Source organism: Procambarus clarkii, chromosome 80, assembly GCF_040958095.1.
Source record: "Procambarus clarkii isolate CNS0578487 chromosome 80, FALCON_Pclarkii_2.0, whole genome shotgun sequence".
Lineage (NCBI taxonomy): Eukaryota > Metazoa > Arthropoda > Malacostraca > Decapoda > Cambaridae > Procambarus > Procambarus clarkii.
In genome coordinates this window covers 24,571,879-24,592,623 of record NC_091229.1, presented here as the reverse complement: position 1 = coordinate 24,592,623, position 20,745 = coordinate 24,571,879, and the positions used below count along the sequence as shown (strand labels likewise).

Sequence of the window (20,745 nt, the reverse complement as noted above, 5' to 3'; positions counted from 1 at the left end):
AGCAGCACCAAGCAGGACCAAGCAGCACCAAGCAGGACCAAACAGGACCAAGCAGCACCAAGCAGGACCAAGCAGCACCAAGCAGCACCAAGCAGCACCAAGCAGCACCAAGCAGCACCAAGCAGCACCAAGAAGGACCAAGCAGCACCAAGCAGCACCAAGCAGGACCAAGCAACACCAAGCAGCACCAAGCAGCACCATGATGGACCAAGCAGCACCATGATGGACCAAGCAGCACCAAGCAGGACCAAGCAGCACCAAGCAGCACCAAGAAGCACCATGATGGACCAAGCAGCACCAAGCAGGACCAAGCAGCACCAAGCAGGACTAAGCAGCACCAAGCAGGACCAAGCAGCACCATGATGGACCAAGCAGGACCAAGCAGCACCAAGCAGCACCAAGCAGCACCAAGCAGGACCAAGCAGCACCAAGCAGCACCAAGCAGCACCAAGGAGGACCAAGCAGCACCAAGCAGCACCAAGCAGGACCAAGCAGCACCAAGCAGCACCAAGCAGGACCAAGCAGCACCAAGCAGCACCAAGGAGGACCAAGCAGCACCAAGCAGCACCAAGCAGCACCAAGGAGGACCAAGCAGCACCAAGCAGCACCAAGCAGCACCAAGGAGGACCAAGCAGCACCAAGCAGCACCAAGCAGCACCAAGCAGGACCAAGCAGCACCAAGCAGCACCAAGCAGCACCAAGGAGGACCAAGCAGCACCAAGCAGCACCAAGGAGGACCAAGCAGCACCAAGCAGCACCAAGGAGGACCAAGCAGCACCAAGCAGCACCAAGCAGGACCAAGCAGGACCAAGCAGCACCAAGCAGCACCAAGGAGGACCAAGCAGCACCAAGCAGCACCAAGGAGGACCAAGCAGCACCAAGCAGCACCAAGCAGCACCAAGCAGGACCAAGCAGCACCAAGCAGCACCAAGCAGCACCAAGCAGGACCAAGCAGCACCAAGCAGCACCAAGCAGGACCAAGCAGCACCAAGCAGCACCAAGCAGCACCAAGGAGGACCAAGCAGCACCAAGCAGCACCAAGCAGGACCAAGCAGCACCAAGCAGCACCAAGCAGGACCAAGCAGCACCAAGCAGGACCAAGCAGCACCAAGCAGCACCAAGCAGCACCAAGGAGGACCAAGCAGCACCAAGCAGCACCAAGCAGGACCAAGCAGCACCAAGCAGGACCAAGCAGCACCAAGCAGCACCAAGCAGCACCATGATGGACCAAGCAGCACCATGATGGACCAAGCAGCACCATGATGGACCAAGCAGCACCAAGCAGGACCAAGCAGCACCATGATGGACCAAGCAGCACCAAGCAGGACCAAGCAGGATCAAGCAGGACCAAGCAGCACCAATCAAGACCAAGCAGCATCAAGCAGCACGAAGCACCACCAAGCAGCACCAAGGAGCACGAAGCAGCACCAAGCAGCACGAAGCACCACCAAGCAGCACCAAGCAGCACCAAGCAGGACCAAGCAGCACCAAGGAGCACGAAGCAGCATCAAGCAGCACTAAGCAGCACCAAGCAGCACCTAGCAGCACCTAGCAGCACCAAGCAGCACCAAGCAGGACCAAGCAGCACCAAGCAGCACCAAACAGAATCAAGCAGCACCAAACAGCACCAAGCAGCACCAAGCAGCACCAAGCAGCACGAAGCAGCACCAAGCAGCACCTAGCAGCACCTAGCAGCACCAAGCAGCACCAAGCAGCACCAAGCAGGACCAAGCAGCACCAAGCAGCACCAAACAGAATCAAGCAGCACCAAACAGCACCAAGCAGCACGAAGCAGCACGAAGCAGCACCAAGCAGGATCAAGCAGCACCAAGGAGGATCAAGCAGCACCAAGCAGCACCAAACAGCACCAAGCAAGACCAAGCAGCACCAAACAGCATCAAACAGCACCAAGCAGCACTAAGCAGCACGAAACAGGACCAAGCAGCACCAAACAGCATCAAGCAGGATCAAGAAGCACCAAACAGCATCAAGCAGCACCAAGCAGCACCAAGCAGCACCAAACAGCATCAAGCAGGACCAAGCAGGACCAAACAGCACCAAGCAGCACCAATCAAGACCAAGCAGCACCAAACAGCATCAAGCAGGACCAAGCAGGACCAAGCAGGACCAAGCAGCACCAAGCAGCACCAAGCAGCACCAAACAGCATCAAGCAGGACCAAGCAGGACCAAGCAGGACCAAGCAGCACCAAGCAGCACCAAACAGCATCAAGCAGGACCAAGCAGGACCAAGCAGGACCAAGCAGGACCAAGCAGCACCAAGCAGCACGAAGCAGGATCAAGCAGCACCAAGCAGCAACAATCAAGACCAAGCAGCACCGAGCAGCAGCAAGCAGCACGAAGCAGAACCAAGCAGAACCAAGCAGAATCAAGCAGCACCAAACAGCACGAAGCAGCACCTGCAGCACGAAGCAGCACCAAACAGCACCAAGCAGCACCAAGCAGCACGAAGCAGCACCAAGTAGCACGAAGCAGCACCAAGCAGCACCAAGCAGCACGAAGCAGCACCAAGCAGTACCAAGCAGCACCAAGCAGCACGAAGCAGCACCAAGCAGGACCAAGCAGCACCAAGCAGGACCAGGCAGCACCCATCAGGACCAAGAAGCACCAAGCAGCACCAAGCAGCACCAAGCAGCACCAAACAGCACCAAACAGCACCAAACAGGACCAAGCAGCACCAAGCAGGACCAAGCAGCACCAAGCAGGACCAAGCAGCACCAAGCAGGACCAAGCAGCACCAAGCAGGATCAAGCAGCACCAAGCAGCACCAATCAAGACCAAGCAGCACCAAGCAGCACCAAGCAGGACCAAGTAGCACCAAACAGGACCAAGCAGCACCAAGCAGGACCAAGCAGCACCAAGCAGCACGAAGCAGGATCAAGCAGCACCAAGCAGGACGAAGCAGCACCAAGCAACACCAAGCAGCACCAAGCAGCACCAAGCAGGACCAAGCAGCACCAAGCAACACCAAGCAACACCAAGCAGCACCAAGCAGGACCAAGCAGCACCAAACAGGATCAAGCAGCACCAAGCAGCACCAAGCAGGACCAAGCAGGACCAAGCAGCACCAAGCAGGACCAAGCAGCACCAAGCAACACCAAGCAGCACCAAACAGCACCAAGCAGCACCAAGCAGGACCAAGCAGCACCAAACAGCACCAAGCAGCACCAAGCAGGACCAAGCAGCACCAAGCAGCACCAAGCAGCACCAAGCAGGACCAAGCAGGACCAAGCAGCACCAAGCAGGACCAAGCAGCACCAAGCAACACCAAGCAGCACCAAACAGCACCAAGCAGCACCAAGCAGGACCAAGGAGCACCAAACAGCACCAAGCAGCACCAAGCAGGACCAAGCAGCACCAAGCAGGACCAAGCAGGATCAAGCAGGACTATGCAGCTCCAAGCAGCACGAAGTAGCACCAAGCAGCACCAAGCAGCACGAAGTAGCACCAAGCAGGACCAAGCAGCACCAAGCAGCACGAAGTAGCACCAAGCAGGACCAAGCAGCACCAAGCAGCACGAAGTAGCACCAAGCAGCACAAAGCAGGACCAAGCAGCACCATGATGGACAAAGCAGGACCAAGCAGCACCAAGCAGGACAAAGCAGCACGAAGCAGCACCAAGCAGCACCAAGCAGCACCAAGGAGGACCAAGCAGCACCAAGCGGGACCAAGCAGGATCAAGCAGCATCAAGCAGCACCAAGCAGGACCAAGCAGCACGAATCAAGGCCAAGCAGCACCAAGCAGCACCAAGCGGGACCAAGCAGCACCAATCAATACCAAGCAGGATCAAGCAGGACAAAGCAGCACAAAGTCCATTCCATTCAGCGGTCGACCCCAAAGACTCGACTACAAAATTATAACATGCTGTTCATTCAAAACAGTAATTTTTCATATATAAATTAATATTATTATAAATTAGCATATTGTGCATATTTAGGGAATGGTTAGGGTAGGTGTTTAGGTGCTGTTGGCGATTATTTGTGTTTGTAGTTCGTGGGTGAAGCACTTACAGCGTTGTGGTTCGAACAAAAGTCGTCATCGAAGCACTTGTTCCAGAAGTGTTCGGATGTCATCAGTTATGAGTCGTGTGTAAACCGTTTTTTATTCATAAACAGCGGGTTTGGCGGATGGATGGAATGGACTCTGGCCTCTGTTTATGAGGACGGGCTGTATGAGGAGCCGAACTGACTCGAATGTCAAAGGATTAAGAAGTGAATTGAAGTCAATCTTGCCTAACTACCCATGACACGAAACAATGGCAGGAACGCTTGAGACAATCTTCCGTTACCTGTAATTGAGACTAATTGCCGCCTACGGTTAAAAATGGGACAGGTAAATACTTGTGTGTATCTGTGCATGTTGCGTTGTTAACAGTGCTCTTGGTCTTCGGTATGTAAACATCACCGTTTGGATTCACTCATCTGTTGCTGCTTGACTTAATGAGTTCATCTTTTAGTCAGTATTATCATAATCAACATCAAGATAGAACAGAAAGACAGACAGAGTGAGAAACAGACAGACACACAGACAGAGTGAGAAACAGACAGACAGACACACAGACAGTGATAGATAGATCGACAGTATGGTGTCAAAACAGGCCGATCTGCTGCTGATCTCTGGCTAAACCTCACCACTAAGAGGCATCAGTCACTGGATGAGTCAAAGATCAGCTGTGTTGATGCTCTAGACACAGCAGGAGCCTCCCGCCAAACACACACCGAAACTACGACGTTGGTACAACGTTCGAACAAGTTTTAACACTTCCTAACCAGTTATAACAACCAATATATCAAGTTGTAACAACGTTCTAATACGTCATAAACACGTTAAGCCAAGATGTAACAACTTTATTACAAGCTGTAACAAGCGGAAAATAGAGACAGTTTCGGTTTGTGTTTCCAGGGCTCTGATCGGGTCTGGCACTCTGGAGTAGTAATGAAGCTTCAAGCATTCATTCCTAGGATGACTCGCATCAGGAACTTGCTCACTCAACAGGTTGATACACGGGAGATCAGGTCAACTGAAGGCTCTGGCACACTGTTGGCTACAGGCTCATCCTGTTCCTTATGTGATTATTACACATTTAAATAAAATTTATTCCTAATGATTCAAATTAAATAAATGAAACTCTTGAGACAGGATTCAGATGAGCTGAGGTAGGAGAACAGCTTGTGCTTGCAGTGTCACTGTGTGCCCGGTCTTTATGTGACAGCTGCATTGTTCTCTATACAGATTGTTAGAGAAGATTCAAAAAGTATTCTTATGAAATAAGAATGAGAGAGATAGAAAGAGAGAGAGAGAGAGAGAGAGAGAGAGAGAGAGAGAGAGAGAGAGAGAGAGAGAGAGAGAGAGAGAGAGAGAGAGAGAGAGAGAGAGAGAGAGAGAGAGAGAGAGAGAGACAGAGAGAGAGAGAGAGACAGAGAGAGAGAGAGAGACAGAGAGAGAGAGAGAGAGAGAGAGAGAGAGAGAGAGAGAGAGAGAGAGAGAGAGAGAGAGAGAGAGAGAGAGAGAGAGAGAGAGAGAGAGAGAGAGACAGAGAGAGAGAGAGAGACAGAGAGAGAGAGAGAGACAGAGAGAGAGAGAGAGAGAGAGAGAGAGAGAGAGAGAGAGAGAGAGAGAGAGAGAGAGAGAGAGAGAGAGAGAGACAGAGAGAGAGAGAGAGACAGAGAGAGAGAGAGAGAGAGAGAGAGAGAGAGAGAGAGAGAGAGAGAGAGAGAGAGAGAGAGAGAGAGAGAGAGAGAGAGAGAGAGAGAGAGAGAGAGAGAGAGAGAGAGAGATAGAGAGAATAATAATAGTAAGAGAAGAGAAGCCAAGACAGCCACTGTCACTGTACATATGCAGTACAGGTGTCCTCAGGGAAATGCTCTTAGATGACATGTAATATTTCGCTGTCTGTGGATGATGACAGGGGTCTCTGTTCTGCTCCATTTGACAGGTGACATTATCACAGATACATATATATGCCTCCACCCTCCTCCACACACTCCACTCCACTCCCCATCCATATTTTTGGACGCAACATACAGGAACGTACAAAAACGATGCTTTATAATGTCGTTAAACGTTCGTATTGTACGTTTCTACAGCAAATGAGAAATAGGGTTCCATGTGTAGGGTGGGAGAGGTAGAGGTGTTGACGTCTGCGTCAAGGTGAAGGGGTTAAAATGTGACGCCTCTCAGATAGGGACAATAGGGAGACTCTTAACGAGAACTTTCAACGTGTCACTTTCCTTCATGCCATGCAACCTCTGAAGAGACAACTAACACAAAACCTGTACCCCCTATTAGACTATTTTACAGGAACTTCTTTTCCACAGCTCATAAAACGGAGGAAAGGGTCCTGAAAGATATTGTCAGTAGAAACGTTATCCCTACAGACAAAAATCAGAAGATACAAATGACGATTTACTATAAAACCAAAAAAACGGCCAACCTACTCATGAGAAACTCTCCAGACACAAAGCAGAACGCTTTAAAGGAGACCAACGTCGTCTCTGCCTTCAAATGCCCTCTTGGCGACTGTAAGTCTCATAAAACTCAGTATATAGGCAAGACAACAACATCTCTTTCCAGGCGATTAACGATGCATAAGCAACAGGGCTCCATTAAGGAACATATAATCTCTTCCCACAACCAAACCATCACCAGAGAAATCTTAGCAAACAACACAGAAATCATCGATAGATAGAGCAATAGCAGACGGCTCGACGTCTGCGAGGCACTACACATCAAGAAATCAACACCAGCAATCAACAGCCAATTAATGCACAACTATATTCTACCCACTTCAAGACTCCGCATCAATATAGAAGCATCAAGAAATATGGGCCAATAGGCCCTCTGCAATTACTTCCATTCTTACCTTCAACACCCATTGTTTCGTGTTCTATCCTGTGTTGAAAGTTTTGTTCACCTCATCCAAAACTGTTGTAACATATCACCTCACCCAAAATGCGGGTATAAAATGAAAAATGAAAGCTGTTTAAATTCAAGGCAAACCACCCTGTTCAGGCAAAATGCCCAAATTGTTCCAAGGCACATCATGCCTGGAACTTGAAATGCCCTGAAAGGCTCAAAAGGCTTCAAACGAACCCCACCACGCCTACAGCGGAGCCGAAACCCCCACCAAAACGAATACCAGCTCCCATGCCCACTAAAACCGCGTGGGGTCTACCCACTCAGGAAGAGGGGGCACACGGCCCTTCGCCATCGGCCATGGTGAAGGGTGAGAAGACAGTACAGGAATGTACTGTACAGTACAGTACAGTACAGGACAAAAAGAAAGATGGAGGACACAAGAATCATGTTCAAAGCAGTCGGCCTCCCATTTCATCCAGCAAGCACACTGGGGCCAATAGGAGTAGCAATTCCAGTGTCAAAGTTACCACCGAGAAGGGTCTAAAAGCTACTAGGCCCCAAACCTGCACAACATTAAATAGTGCTCCCACTGAACTGGACGCTCTCTGGCCAATGCTCAAAACTTTGGTCACTGAGTTGATCGAAAGTCTGCTGTATTCACATGGAATCAAGCAAACCACAGAGACTCGGAAGACAATTGAGCACAAGCTCAAAAAATTCGAAGATGTAATATCCACACCGTCAAGACAGCAGGGCAGGAGACACCCCCATAAAAAACAGATAGAGTCCAGCTCGTCGGAAAGCGACATTGATGAGTCAGTTTCAGGTCCACTAAGAACCTATACACCAATTGCAACTTCCATGGCGTGTTCATCAGACTCCATGGATACCACGGAATTATCAGCAAATTCCAAGAACCTACAGGTCTAAAGATCCTGCAATGGAATGCGCAAGGACTGCGCACTAAATTGCAACACTTGCAATGCATAGCAGCAACCAAGGGCATAGACATCCTGATACTACAGGAGAGCTTACTTCGAGCCGGATCAGAACCTAAAATCTCAGGCTATCGAGGCTTCTTCCTTCCATGGATCAATGGGCAATCCAGGGGATGTGCAATCTATGTAAAATGTGACCTGATCTCCAAATCCATAACCAGCCCACCCAATTGTGGAGCAGGGACAGAGGTAATGGGAGTCACCATTGAGCTAAGACACGACAAACTTGAAGTGTTTAATGTGTACAGGTCTCCACATGCCGAAATGGATCTCTCTGTGTTATTTGGACACGCGACAACAACAAACACAATCATTTGTGGAGATTTTAATGCCCATCATCGATTGGCACTGGGCTCGAACAGAACAAATGAAGCCGGCATACACATTACACATCTACTAGACCAGCTTCCAGAAATACAAATCCTAAACAAGAATGAACCTACCCACATCCAAGGAGGCAGATTAGACCTAACCTTCGTGTCAGCCTCCCTAAGAGATGCAGCAACATGGTCAGTTGAGCCCACACTGACAAGCGACCTCTATGGGGTCCAAATTGATCTTCAGTTAGACCTACCCACCCCACCACCGCCTCCATCTGAAGCCTGGAACTTTGCTTTAGCAAACTGGGACCGATTTCAAAACCTCATTTCAGAGTGGCAAAGAAACTATGATCTTCCCGAAGACATTAATCAGGCAGAACAAGAATATGTCAAAGCGATTCAAAGTGCAGCCAACCACTCAATCCCACTGAAAAAACAGTCCACCGGACACCATAAAGATCATTGGTACTATTGCGAACGTGTCAAAGAACTCAACCATAGACTCAACAGAACAAGAAAGCTATACAAAAAGCAGCCAAGTGACCGCAACAGGATCTTACTTTGTGAGGTCAAGGAACATGTACATCGAGAGACCAGACAAATAAAAGAACAAAAGTGGCTGGAATGGTGTTCACACCTGAATGAACACACCTCTCTCGGAGAGATGTGGCAGCAAATTCACCGGGCCAAAGGGAATAAAACACCTAAAGCTCCACACCCAAAGGATCCTCAACAGGAAGCCGAAGTACTGGCAACCAGGTTTGCAGAGAGAGCAGCCAGCAATCAACTTCCACCAGATGTATTAGCAGTACAGACCGGACTAGAGGAAGAAAGGTGGCACAGAATCCTTACAGCATGTGAAGAAGTCTCTGACACTAATGCCCCCTTCACACTGGATGAGCTCAATCGGGCTAAGAAAAACTCCAAGGATACATCCCCTGGTTACAAAATAACCTATAAAATGATTAGAAACCTCGGCCCAGAGGGAGACGCTGCATACCTAAGGTTAATTAATTTAGCCTGGACTTCTCAAACTAGACCTTCTGCTTGGAATAGAGCAGACATAGTGCCGATCCCAAAACCCAAAGATCCAGCTAATCCCAGGCCCATCTCTCTCCAAAGCTGTGCAGCCAAGACGGCTGACAGAATGGCACTCAACAGACTGGAGTGGAAAATGCCTAAACTGCACCATGATATGTATGCCTATAGAAGAGGGGTTGGCACAGTGGAATGTATTACAACTCTGTTAGCCCACTTGAATGATAGACCAGGACTGCTGATATTCCTGGACCTCGAAAAAGCCTTTGAACTGGCTAGCGCCCCAGCTATTCTCTGCTGCCTCATTGACAAAGAGGTCAGAGGCAACCTGCTCTCCTGGACCAAAAACTGTCTCATAAACAGAGAAGCAAGAGTAAAACTTCATGGCACAGTTTCTGAGTACAAAAGACATGAAAATGGTACACCGCAAGGAGGTATTCTCAGCCCTCTTCTCTTCAACTGTTTAATGGAAAGAATAATGAGGTTGAAACTTCCACATCACTGCAGGCTGCTAAACTACGCGGACGACTTTGTCATCATCATAAAAGGAAGGGATGCAGCGCGCCTTGCACCCAAATGCTTAGACTGCATCAGTAAAGAGGCAAAACAGATTGGGATCAAACTCAACCCCTCAAAGTCAAAGGCCATGCCCATTAAAATAGCGAAGCCCAACATCCAACTCACAGTACAGGGTCAACCAATAGAATGGGTCGACACCTATCAGTATCTAGGAATCATCCTGGACACACACATGAATTTTAATGCTGAGGCCACTTACTTGAGAGAGCGAACTGCGGCCCGGACGGCAATCCTCAGGTCGCTAACCTCCCTTTCTGGAGGAGCCAATCTGCAAGTCCTTCGCACATACTATGTACAGGCAGTCAGATCAGTGACCGATTATGCCGCACCTGCACTCACAAATCTATCACACCAACAGTGGAAAAAGCTTGAAGTTGCCCAAAACAATGCTATGAGAGCTGCACTGGGAGCCCCCATGTGGACCAGGCTTGAAACTCTTAGACTGGAGACGGGTTTGCCCTCTCTACAAGAAAGAATATCACAAAGGACAGCTACAATTATCAGTAAGATAATTATTTCTTCTGATCCAATCCCAGTACGGCAGGCCTTGGTGGTTGGACTAGGCCAAAACAATGGAAACTCTTCGGTTGCAAGAGCAGGAAAAGTCCTAAACAGACTACATTTAAAAAACATGATTCTTGATAGAGAGGGTGATCATCCACACCCAAATTACACTCCTTCCGCGCCGTGGGAAGAGCCTACTTTCAAAATAGTAATAGAAAGTCTCCCAATGAAAAAGGCTGCCTATGATCCGACAATCCTAAGGCGCATAATAGAAGAGCAAATGTATAGCATAGCAGTAGCAGGAGCCACCCACATTTTCACAGACGGATCGGTGGACACAGAATATGAGAGTGCTGGCGCTGCTCTTTGCACGGCCAGCGTACAGGCATATTGGAGACTGGGAGGACCAGTATCAACCCAAACTGAGCTGTTTGCCATACAACAGGCATTCGCATATGTGATTGCATAAAACACTCAAAATGCAATCATACACACAGACTCAAAAGCTGCACTTCAAATATTAGGACAAAAACAGTGGAAAGATAATGTGGAAATAATTACCACCATTTTGTATCTTGGAGCAGTCGCTAAAGGCAAAGGAATCAACATAACTTTAAACTGGATCCCATCCCATATTGGAATCCCATTAAATGAAAAAGCTGATGAAATTGCTAAATTGGCAACTCGTCATCCAGTGATACATAAAACAATTCAACCCAGCATAGAGAACATAAAAAACATCATCACCAAAAAACTTTCACATCTCAACAAAGCCTACCTGCACCAGAGAATAGCTGAAGGTTCGCCCTCTGCAACATGGTATCTTCAGGCAACCAAATTAGAAAGGTTAAATATCCCAAAAGGAATCCACAGGGAAATAGCAGTTAGGCTATATAGACTACGTCTAGGTTACAGATGCAACTGGGAGATTGGTGAACCCCGACAGAGAGAGTGCATCTTCTGCCAAACTGGCACAGAAAAGCCATTACTTCACTATCTTCTGGAATGTGAAGCAACCAATGACCTTAGAAGAGCTTTAAGAGTTCCTGAATCATGCAGTGGCCACCCTGAAGCCATCAACACAGCCACTCTCCTGGTCAACAAAGGTGTCCAGCAGCTGGACACCCTCATAAAGACTGTGAAGCAGTATCCTCCCCCGCGATAACAGCTTGATGGTTAAATGCAACCTCAGAATACTGAGAAAAAAAAATTGTACCACTTACAGGCTATTCATGCCCGTGCCACCTCTTGGGTGGCTTAATCTTTATCTATCTATCTATCAACTCTTCAGTACATTACGGGCTATTCATGCCCGTGCCACCTCTTGGGTGGCTTAATCTTTATCAATCAATCAATCAATCTGTTTAAATCATAGCATAAGTAAGAACTCTGTTTAGTGTTTGTAGGTAATAGTTGTGCGTGTGTAAACTAAAAGTCTTTGAAAATGTAATAAGTTATTACGAAACGCGTTCAAGTGTCGCGTCAGACTAGAAATAAAAATGAATTTTGGAGAATTGTTTTTTCAATTACCATCAACAGTGAAAAGAAACATAAGAAAGATCGAAAGAATTCATGTTAGAATTACTAATCTTACTTTTTCGGTCATATATATATATATATATATATATATATCTTAATCTTAATCTAACTTTTTCGGTCATATTTAATAATATATATATATATATATATATATATATATATATATATATATATATATGTCGTACCTAATAGCCAGAACGCACTTCTCAGCCTACTATGCAAGGCCCGATTTGCCTAATAAGCCAAGTTTTCCTGAATTAATATATTTTTTCTCATTTTTTTCTTATGAAATGATAAAGCTACCCATTTCATTATGTATGAGGTCAATTTTTTTTTATTGGAGTTAAAATTAACGTAGATATATGACCGAACCTAACCAACCCTACCTAACCTAATCTAACCTATCTCTATCGGTTAGGTTAGGTTAGGTAGCAGAAAAAGTTAGGTTAGGTTAGGTTAGGTAGGTTAGGTAGTCGAAAAAACATTAATTCATGAAAACTTGGCTTATTAGGCAAATTGGGCCATGCATAGTTGGCTGAGAAGTGCGTTCACGCACTTCTCAGCCTACTATTCATGGCCCGATTTGCCTAATATGCCAAGTTTTCATGAATTAATTGTTTTTCGACTACCTAACCTACCTAACCTTACCTAACCTAACTTTTTCGGCTACCTAACCAAACCTAACCTATAAAGATAGGTTAGGTTAGGTTAGGTAGGGTTGGTTAGGTTCGGTCATATATCTACGTTAATTTTATCTCAAATAAAAAAAAATTGATCTCATACATAATGAAATGGGTAGCTTTATCATTTCATTAGAAAATAATTAGAGAAAATATATTAATTCAGGAAAACTTGGCTTATTAGGCAAATCGGGCCATGCATAGTAGGCTGAGAAGTGCGTTCTGGCTACTAGGTACGACATATATATATATATATATATATATATATATATATATATATATATATATATATATATATATATATATATATACATATATATATATATTGTTGGGGGTTTCACCTCTCTATTATTCTCTACCCTTACTCTGGGGTAAGCAATAATTATGCTCAAGGTAACTCACCGTAGCCCTGCGGGTCTTCCCTCGATCCTCACGGCGCCACTGCACGCCAGGAGAGTCTCCCAGTCAATCTTAACGGCCTCTTATTAAGACAGAGTGAGAACACGACTCGATCACATCGACCGTCGTGTGCCCTCCCCAACAATAGGGCTCTACGGTTAATCACAAGGTCGCCAATTGGTGTTTAAGGTGGCCAATAACACCATCAGTGGACTGGTGTATTCAGTGGTAGCCTTGGCAAGGTCGCACTCAAAGATCAGGGATCAGGCAGGTACTTGTTATTATCACTCTATGTTTACCAGTATAATATAGCCACAAGATCAATGGAGGGGATGATAAAAACCAAAGAGAGTTTTGTATTTTACTTAAAATGTATGAAAGATGTCACAAAGCCAAACAATAATCAATAAATCAACTGATCCTGACTCGGCCGGTAATTCCCACGGATATTATGCGACCGCTAGAGGGCAACACTCTCCCCTCCTCATCAAGTGTCAAGAACAGCTGATCGCAATGGACTCTCCGCGCGAAATTTGCTTGTTTTCTAGATTCACGCGCGCGGTTTCTTTAAATTCTCCAATATTACTAGAAACTCGCACACTCGATATTGGCACAAATAAACCGAATTACTTAGTTACACTGTATTCAGGCTCAAACAGTCTTTTCTACAATCAATTCTACAATGATTCACTGTAATGGTCTTACACTGTTATTTATCCAACAATATATTATGAAATATTAACACGGGAGTTTTCAGTACTTTCTCTCGTGGGCGATAACGCAATAATTCACTGTACTCACAAATGATTATTCACTGAATGAACATAGACATATATATGGTATATAAATCAATCATCAATACATGGCAAATAAATAGTTTTTGGGCACATAGCCTAACCTCCAAATACTGGCATAATCTTATATATAATTTACCACTATATGTTCATATCAAAATCTATAGAAAGATATACACAACACAGTAAATTTATCACTGGTTCCTGGTGCCTGTACACACCAATAATCAACATGAATATTACAAGTACTCTTGATAGTACTGTCTAGCACCCTGGTGCTTTACCATGACATAGGTGAGACTTGCTCACGACATATAAAATCTTCGGGCTAGATAATATAGCCAAATAATATAGCTAACTAAAGGGGAATGGGGAGGGAACTAGAACCACCTACTTCACCCTATCCTCCGAATGAGAGTCGAGATGTAGCTCCTGGTCCTCGTGTCGGGAACGCCCCCACACTACACGTCGTCGTGTCCTACCAGAGCCTCTCGTCGTCCTACCGTTTAGCGCGTCGTCTCCGTGCCTCCTCACTGCAGGTCCGTCCTCCTCCTTGACTTCTTGAAGGTTGGAGTCGGTCTCCTGGCCGTCGTCTTCTCCCAGCAACGGCTGTCGCCTACGTCTCAGCTACAGTCGTTCGGTTTCCCCAAATAGTCCTCTCTTCCTCAGCTACCCAGTGGCTCTGTCAGCCACTACGCTGTCACAAACTGGTGAATTGCCACAGACGTCAATATACGTCACTGCACGGCTTCACTGCTACTGGCACAGTACCTGACTGGAGCACTTGTTGCTCAAATAACCGTCCATTCCCTCTTCTGGTTCAACACATGAACTAGGGAAGACTTCTCAGAGTACTGGCGGACTTCAGGTGACGCGTAAATCCACGGTAGTGGGAAACAGCTGTCCGACAGACAGGACCTCTCGTCGCACGTCCAACCTCTATGACGTGTCGTGTCTGACTGCTGGCGCCAGCCCGGCGCGCTGGCCGGACCCCCTTCCTTCGTGACGTCACTTTCGCCACGGGAGGTTTTCATTGGCTCCCGGTGCCACATTGCCGTCGGTGACCAATCCGGTGCCACTGACGTCACACGGTTTTGGCGGGAGATCAGAGAAGTAAGCGCCATCTTGGCTCCCTAAAGGGCCTAAACCACAGGCCAAAATATTACTATTTCACAAATTTCTCGGCTCTCCGAGAACACTTCACTCTCTCCCATATATCAAATTGTAGCCTGCAACGTAGAGAACGCTTGGGAAAAGTAGACATGACTCTTACTGCAGGCGTGGGAGAATTATAAGGGGGGGAACTCCGTCACATACCCCTCCCCTTAAAATAAGAGTCATGTCTCGTCAGTGTATGCGGGATAGGGCGTCCGCTACTACGTCGTCCTTCCCCTTGATGTGCTTGACCTTGATCCTTGTCAGACTCTCAGTGCGGGTGAGACTGGTGCCGTCCGCCCTGGACCACTTACTTTCCTCCTCCGGAAGTTCTCGGTCCCTCGGTACACTCAGACCCGTCTTCCGCTGGGTTTCTCGGGACATCGTTCCGTCCTGCTTGTCGGCTCTTCCTTCCACAGTGAAGAAAGGTTTCAGGCGGTCTGCGGGACACACCTGTTTCTTTCGGGGTCCACCCGGCTTCCCAATCTCGTACGACACTGGACCCAACCGTCGCAGCACTCGGTACGGTCTCTTGAACCGCGACCTGGTCACTCTACCTTTACCTGGCAGCCCAACCATTACTTTGGATCCGGCCTGAAAATCCCTCTGCGCAGCTCTCCTGTCGCACCACTCCGACATCTTACGTTGCGCCTTCTTCAGGAGTTTCCTAGCCAGTCCCTTCGCTCTAGTGAGACGTTCTTTGAACTTCTGGACATATTTAATCACCGTTCCCACGGTCGCTCCTGGTGTCCATCGTCCCTTCATCATGAATAGCATGGCATACATAATATAGATAAATGGAAAGTAAGCCTTCTCAGGACCCACACGTCCTCCTTCGGCCTTACTAACCAATTCGGGGAACTCCTCCTGCTGTAACTCTCCGAGACGAGTGCGGTTTACCCCTGGAGAACTGGTGAGTGTCACCTGCAACTCACCATTCGGGCTACTTTCGCCCTCCACTCGTTCTCTGGGTCCTACGCAGAGGTGATCTGTTCCCAGGCTGTCAGTCGACTCCTCAGCCCCATCAGATCCACAACCTCCTTGTTCTTCGCGTTGTCTCGGTGTCACAGTACAAACTGGGATCGCCACCGGTGCGATTCCCTTCTCGTCCCCACAGACGTTCAACTCTTCACCTGTCTCCTCGTGTTGTTCTGGGCACTCTTCGCCTTTCACGAGATGCGGGAGGACGTATCCTCCACATGCGTCATTCCCCAAGATGACCTGTGCCTCCATCTTGGGCATTGATGTACAGACTCCCACCTCTAGGGTCTGGCAGCCATAATCGGAATTTAAAGTTACCTGGTGTAGGGGCATCCTCACTGGGCCTCCCACAGTGGTCACACTAGCCACCCCCACACTGGTACTTTCGTAACCCTCGGGGAACAGGGTTTCACTTACCAGGGTAAAATCAGCCCCGGTGTCTCTTAGCATCTTCACGGGGATGGGGTCTGCGACCCCCATCCTTACGGTTCCTTGACACATGAACGGGTGAACTTTCTTCTCCCCATTCAGCACGGGTTCATCCCGCACTCCCTCGGCCCTCTGGTCCTCGAACATCACTAAAGCAACGTGTCCCCGCTGCTTTGGGCGTCTGCATTCCCGCGCGACGTGTCCGGGTATTCCGCAGGCGTAGCAGCGGCCCCTCGGCGGAGACCATCCGCCACCGCTCGCCTTAGCACTGCCTCCAGAGGCCGTCACACCCTGTGTCTTTCTCGCCTCACTTGTCGTTTCTTTCCCTGCAGTCACACTTCCCGAGCTCTCAGCTTGGTTCTCCTCTATCGGCGCTACAGCACCTTTTGATCCTCGGGTGTTCCAACTTGAGAAATGGGACTTGGGAGAACTCGCTCCTGTCCTCCATCCATCCGTCCTTCTATAACTCCGATCGTTTCCGACGTATGCGGGTGGTCGGTTCTGTCCCTCTCGGCGTGGGCGTAGGGCTTCTTCTAACATGTCGGCTCGGTCGGCTGCGGCCCTCAGGTCCTTTATGTCCGCCTCCTTTATCCTCATCCTGATCTCAGGAGAGAGCACGGACATAAACTTTTCCATGGCCATTAGTTCCTTGACCTCTTCGACCGACCTTGCTTCTTCAGAGTCCAGCCACTTAAGGAGCTTTCTTTCAATGTCCCTCGCCGTCTCCGCATACGATTTTCCTGGCAACCGGGTACATTCTCTAAACCTCTTTCTGTAACACTCTGGCGTGAGCTTAAAGGAACGGAGCACAGCTCGTTTTACCGCATCGTAGTTAGTGCATTCTTGGAAGTCGAGCATAGTGAAGGCTTGGCGAGCTTCCCCTGTGAGCCTCCCTTGGACCAACTCCGCCCACTCCGCCCTCGGCCACCTCTTCATAGCAGCAACTCTCTCAAAGTGATCGAAGAAACTTTCGGCTTCACTAGGCACAAAGACCGGCAGGTCTCGTTCCCTCACTCGTCGGTCTTCCTGTGGCGGGGCAGGGGCACCTAGTCCCAGTTCAGCTCGCTTCAGCTCCACCTCCTGGTTGGCTTCTATTTCCATTTGTCTCAGCCTAACTTCTTGCTCTCGTTCTTCCCTGCGTAGCTGTGCTTCTCGCTCGTGTTCTTCCCGGCGCAGCTGTGCTTCTCGTTCCTCACGCTTCGACTGTGCTTCTCGCTCCTCACGCTTCGACTGTGCTTCTCGCTCCTCACGCTTCGACTGTGCTTCTCGCTCCTGTTCTTCCCGGCGCAGCTGTGCTTCTCGCTCCTCACGCTTCATCTGTGCTTCTCGCTCCTGTTCTTCTTTGCGCAGCTGTGCTTCTTCTCTCCTCAGCTGCGCTTCTGCTTCTCGTTCTTCTTTGCGCTGCTGTGCTTCTCGCTCTTCTTTGCGCTGCTGTGCTTCTAGCTGCAGCTTCATTATTTCCAGCTTTATGCTGTGCCTGCTGCCGCTGGATCCCCTGCTGCTTCCACCAATACTCAGGTGTTCACCCTCACTGGCAGGTGTTTGGGGCCGTTCCTCCCCCAAAGCTTCGTCTCGAGCCTTGAGCTGAGCCATTATCTCTAGTCTTCTTTCACCAACTCTGGCAGATTTCAGCTTTATTCCAAAATGATTCGCTATAGCCTGTAACTGTGCCTTGGTGCACTCTTCCAGCACCTGTTCGTCTCTAGAGTCAATAAACCTGGTTACTTTATCATCCTCCATCTTGGGCTACGAGTGATAACCTTCACCTGATCTCTAACACCGCTGCCAAGTACCACCACTGCAACCTTTACTTCGATTGAAATCCTGGCAAGGTCGCCAATGTTGGGGTTTTCACCTCTCTATTATTCTCTACCCTTACTCTGGGGTAAGCAATAATTATGCTCAAGGTAACTCACCGTAGCCCTGCGGGTCTTCCCTCGATCCTCACGGCGCCACTGCACGCCAGGAGAGTCTCCCAGTCAATCTTAACGGCCTCTTATTAAGACAGAGTGAGAACACGACTCGATCACATCGACCGTCGTGTGCCCTCCCCAACAATAGGGCTCTACGGTTAATCACAAGGTCGCCAATTGGTGTTTAAGGTGGCCAATAACACCATCAGTGGACTGGTGTATTCAGTGGTAGCCTTGGCAAGGTCGCACTCAAAGATCAGGGATCAGGCAGGTACTTGTTATTATCACTCTATGTTTACCAGTATAATATAGCCACAAGATCAATGGAGGGGATGATAAAAACCAAAGAGAGTTTTGTATTTTACTTAAAATGTATGAAAGATGTCACAAAGCCAAACAATAATCAATAAATCAACTGATCCTGACTCGGCCGGTAATTCCCACGGATATTATGCGACCGCTAGAGGGCAACACTCTCCCCTCCTCATCAAGTGTCAAGAACAGCTGATCGCAATGGACTCTCCGCGCGAAATTTGCTTGTTTTCTAGATTCACGCGCGCGGTTTCTTTAAATTCTCCAATATTACTAGAAACTCGCACACTCGATATTGGCACAAATAAACCGAATTACTTAGTTACACTGTATTCAGGCTCAAACAGTCTTTTCTACAATCAATTCTACAATGATTCACTGTAATGGTCTTACACTGTTATTTATCCAACAATATATTATGAAATATTAACACGGGAGTTTTCAGTACTTTCTCTCGTGGGCGATAACGCAATAATTCACTGTACTCACAAATGATTATTCACTGAATGAACATAGACATATATATGGTATATAAATCAATCATCAATACATGGCAAATAAATAGTTTTTGGGCACATAGCCTAACCTCCAAATACTGGCATAATCTTATATATAATTTACCACTATATGTTCATATCAAAATCTATAGAAAGATATACACAACACAGTAAATTTATCACTGGTTCCTGGTGCCTGTACACACCAATAATCAACATGAATATTACAAGTACTCTTGATAGTACTGTCTAGCACCCTGGTGCTTTACCATGACATAGGTGAGACTTGCTCACGACATATAAAATCTTCGGGCTAGATAATATAGCCAAATAATATAGCTAACTAAAGGGGAATGGGGAGGGAACTAGAACCACCTACTTCACCCTATCCTCCGAATGAGAGTCGAGATGTAGCTCCTGGTCCTCGTGTCGGGAACGCCCCCACACTACACGTCGTCGTGTCCTACCAGAGCCTCTCGTCGTCCCACCGTTTAGCGCGTCGTCTCCGTGCCTCCTCACTGCAGGTCCGTCCTCCTCCTTGACTTCTTGAAGGTTGGAGTCGGTCTCCTGGCCGTCGTCTTCTCCCAGCAACGGCTGTCGCCTACGTCTCAGCTACAGTCGTTCGGTTTCCCCAAATAGTCCTCTCTTCCTCAGCTACCCAGTGGCTCTGTCAGCCACTACGCTGTCACAAACTGGTGAATTGCCACAGACGTCAATATACGTCACTGCACGGCTTCACTGCTACTGGAACAGTACCTGACTGGAGCACTTGTTGCTCAAATAACCGTCCATTCCCTCTTCTGGTTCAACACATGAACTAGGGAAGACTTCTCAGAGTACTGGCGGACTTCAGGTGACGCGTAAATCCACGGTAGTGGGAAACAGCTGTCCGACAGACAGGACCTCTCGTCGCACGTCCAACCTCTATGACGTGTCGTGTCTGACTGCTGGCGCCAGCCCGGCGCGCTGGCCGGACCCCCTTCCTTCGTGACGTCACTTTCGCCACGGGAGGTTTTCATTGGCTCCCGGTGCCACATTGCCGTCGGTGACCAATCCGGTGCCACTGACGTCACACGGTTTTGGCGGGAGATCAGAGAAGTAAGCGCCATCTTGGCTCCCTAAAGGGCCTAAACCACAGGCCAAAATATTACTATTTCACAAATTTCTCGGCTCTCCGAGAACACTTCACTCTCTCCCATATATCAAATTGTAGCCTGCAACGTAGAGAACGCTTGGGAAAAGTAGACATGACTCTTACTGCAGGCGTGGGAGAATTATAAGGGGGGGAACTCCGTCACAATATATATATATATATATATATATATATATATATATATATATATATATATATATATATATATATATATATATATATATATATATACATATATATATATATATATATATATATATATATATATATATATATATATATATATATATATATATATATATATATATATATATATATATATATATTTAAATATATGGGAGGCATCGTCAGCGTCTCCTGGCCAGACTGACGAAGCACATCAACGCCTGGGACTCGGGTCCATCCCGTCTGTCCCGCGCCTAGCAAAAGACATCGTGAAGAGTCGTACCGTGGGCACGAGAGGACGCTTGGGCACCTTTCCTGGAGTCCGCATCCATGTTTGGTTAGCTGTAATTGGGGGGACGTGGTTGTAGAGCGATTGGCGGATCGTGTTCAAATGAAAATTGGGAGATTGGA

At 47.8% G+C, this 20,745-nt stretch overlaps 2 protein-coding genes across 2 annotated transcripts; both read left to right on the top strand.

The window, feature by feature from the left end:
- Positions 1-359: 359 nt before the first annotated feature.
- Positions 360-1,223, top strand: LOC138357938 (salivary glue protein Sgs-3-like). Its single transcript, XM_069315119.1, has one exon. It carries the CDS (start codon positions 360-362, stop codon positions 1,221-1,223), a length of 864 nt encoding a protein of 287 aa, XP_069171220.1.
- Positions 1,224-1,259: 36 nt separating this feature from the next.
- Positions 1,260-3,544, top strand: LOC138357937 (ribosome-binding protein 1-like). The gene is made up of 2 exons (XM_069315118.1): positions 1,260-1,654; positions 1,936-3,544. Exons 1-2 carry the CDS (start codon positions 1,260-1,262, stop codon positions 3,542-3,544), a joined length of 2,004 nt encoding a protein of 667 aa, XP_069171219.1.
- The last annotated feature ends 17,201 nt before the right edge of the window (positions 3,545-20,745 follow it).

What these genes read in the sequence shown, in the direction of transcription:
- LOC138357937 (XM_069315118.1), top strand. Translation starts at nt 1,260, where the DNA reads ATGATGGACCAAGCAGCACCAAGCAGGACCAAGCAGCACCATGATGGA. An exon ending in GCACCAAGCAGCACCAAGCA is followed by an intron (nt 1,655 to 1,935) that starts GCACGAAGCAGC and finishes AGCACGAAACAG; the next exon opens with GACCAAGCAGCACCAAACAG.
- LOC138357938 (XM_069315119.1), top strand. Translation starts at nt 360, where the DNA reads ATGATGGACCAAGCAGGACCAAGCAGCACCAAGCAGCACCAAGCAGCA.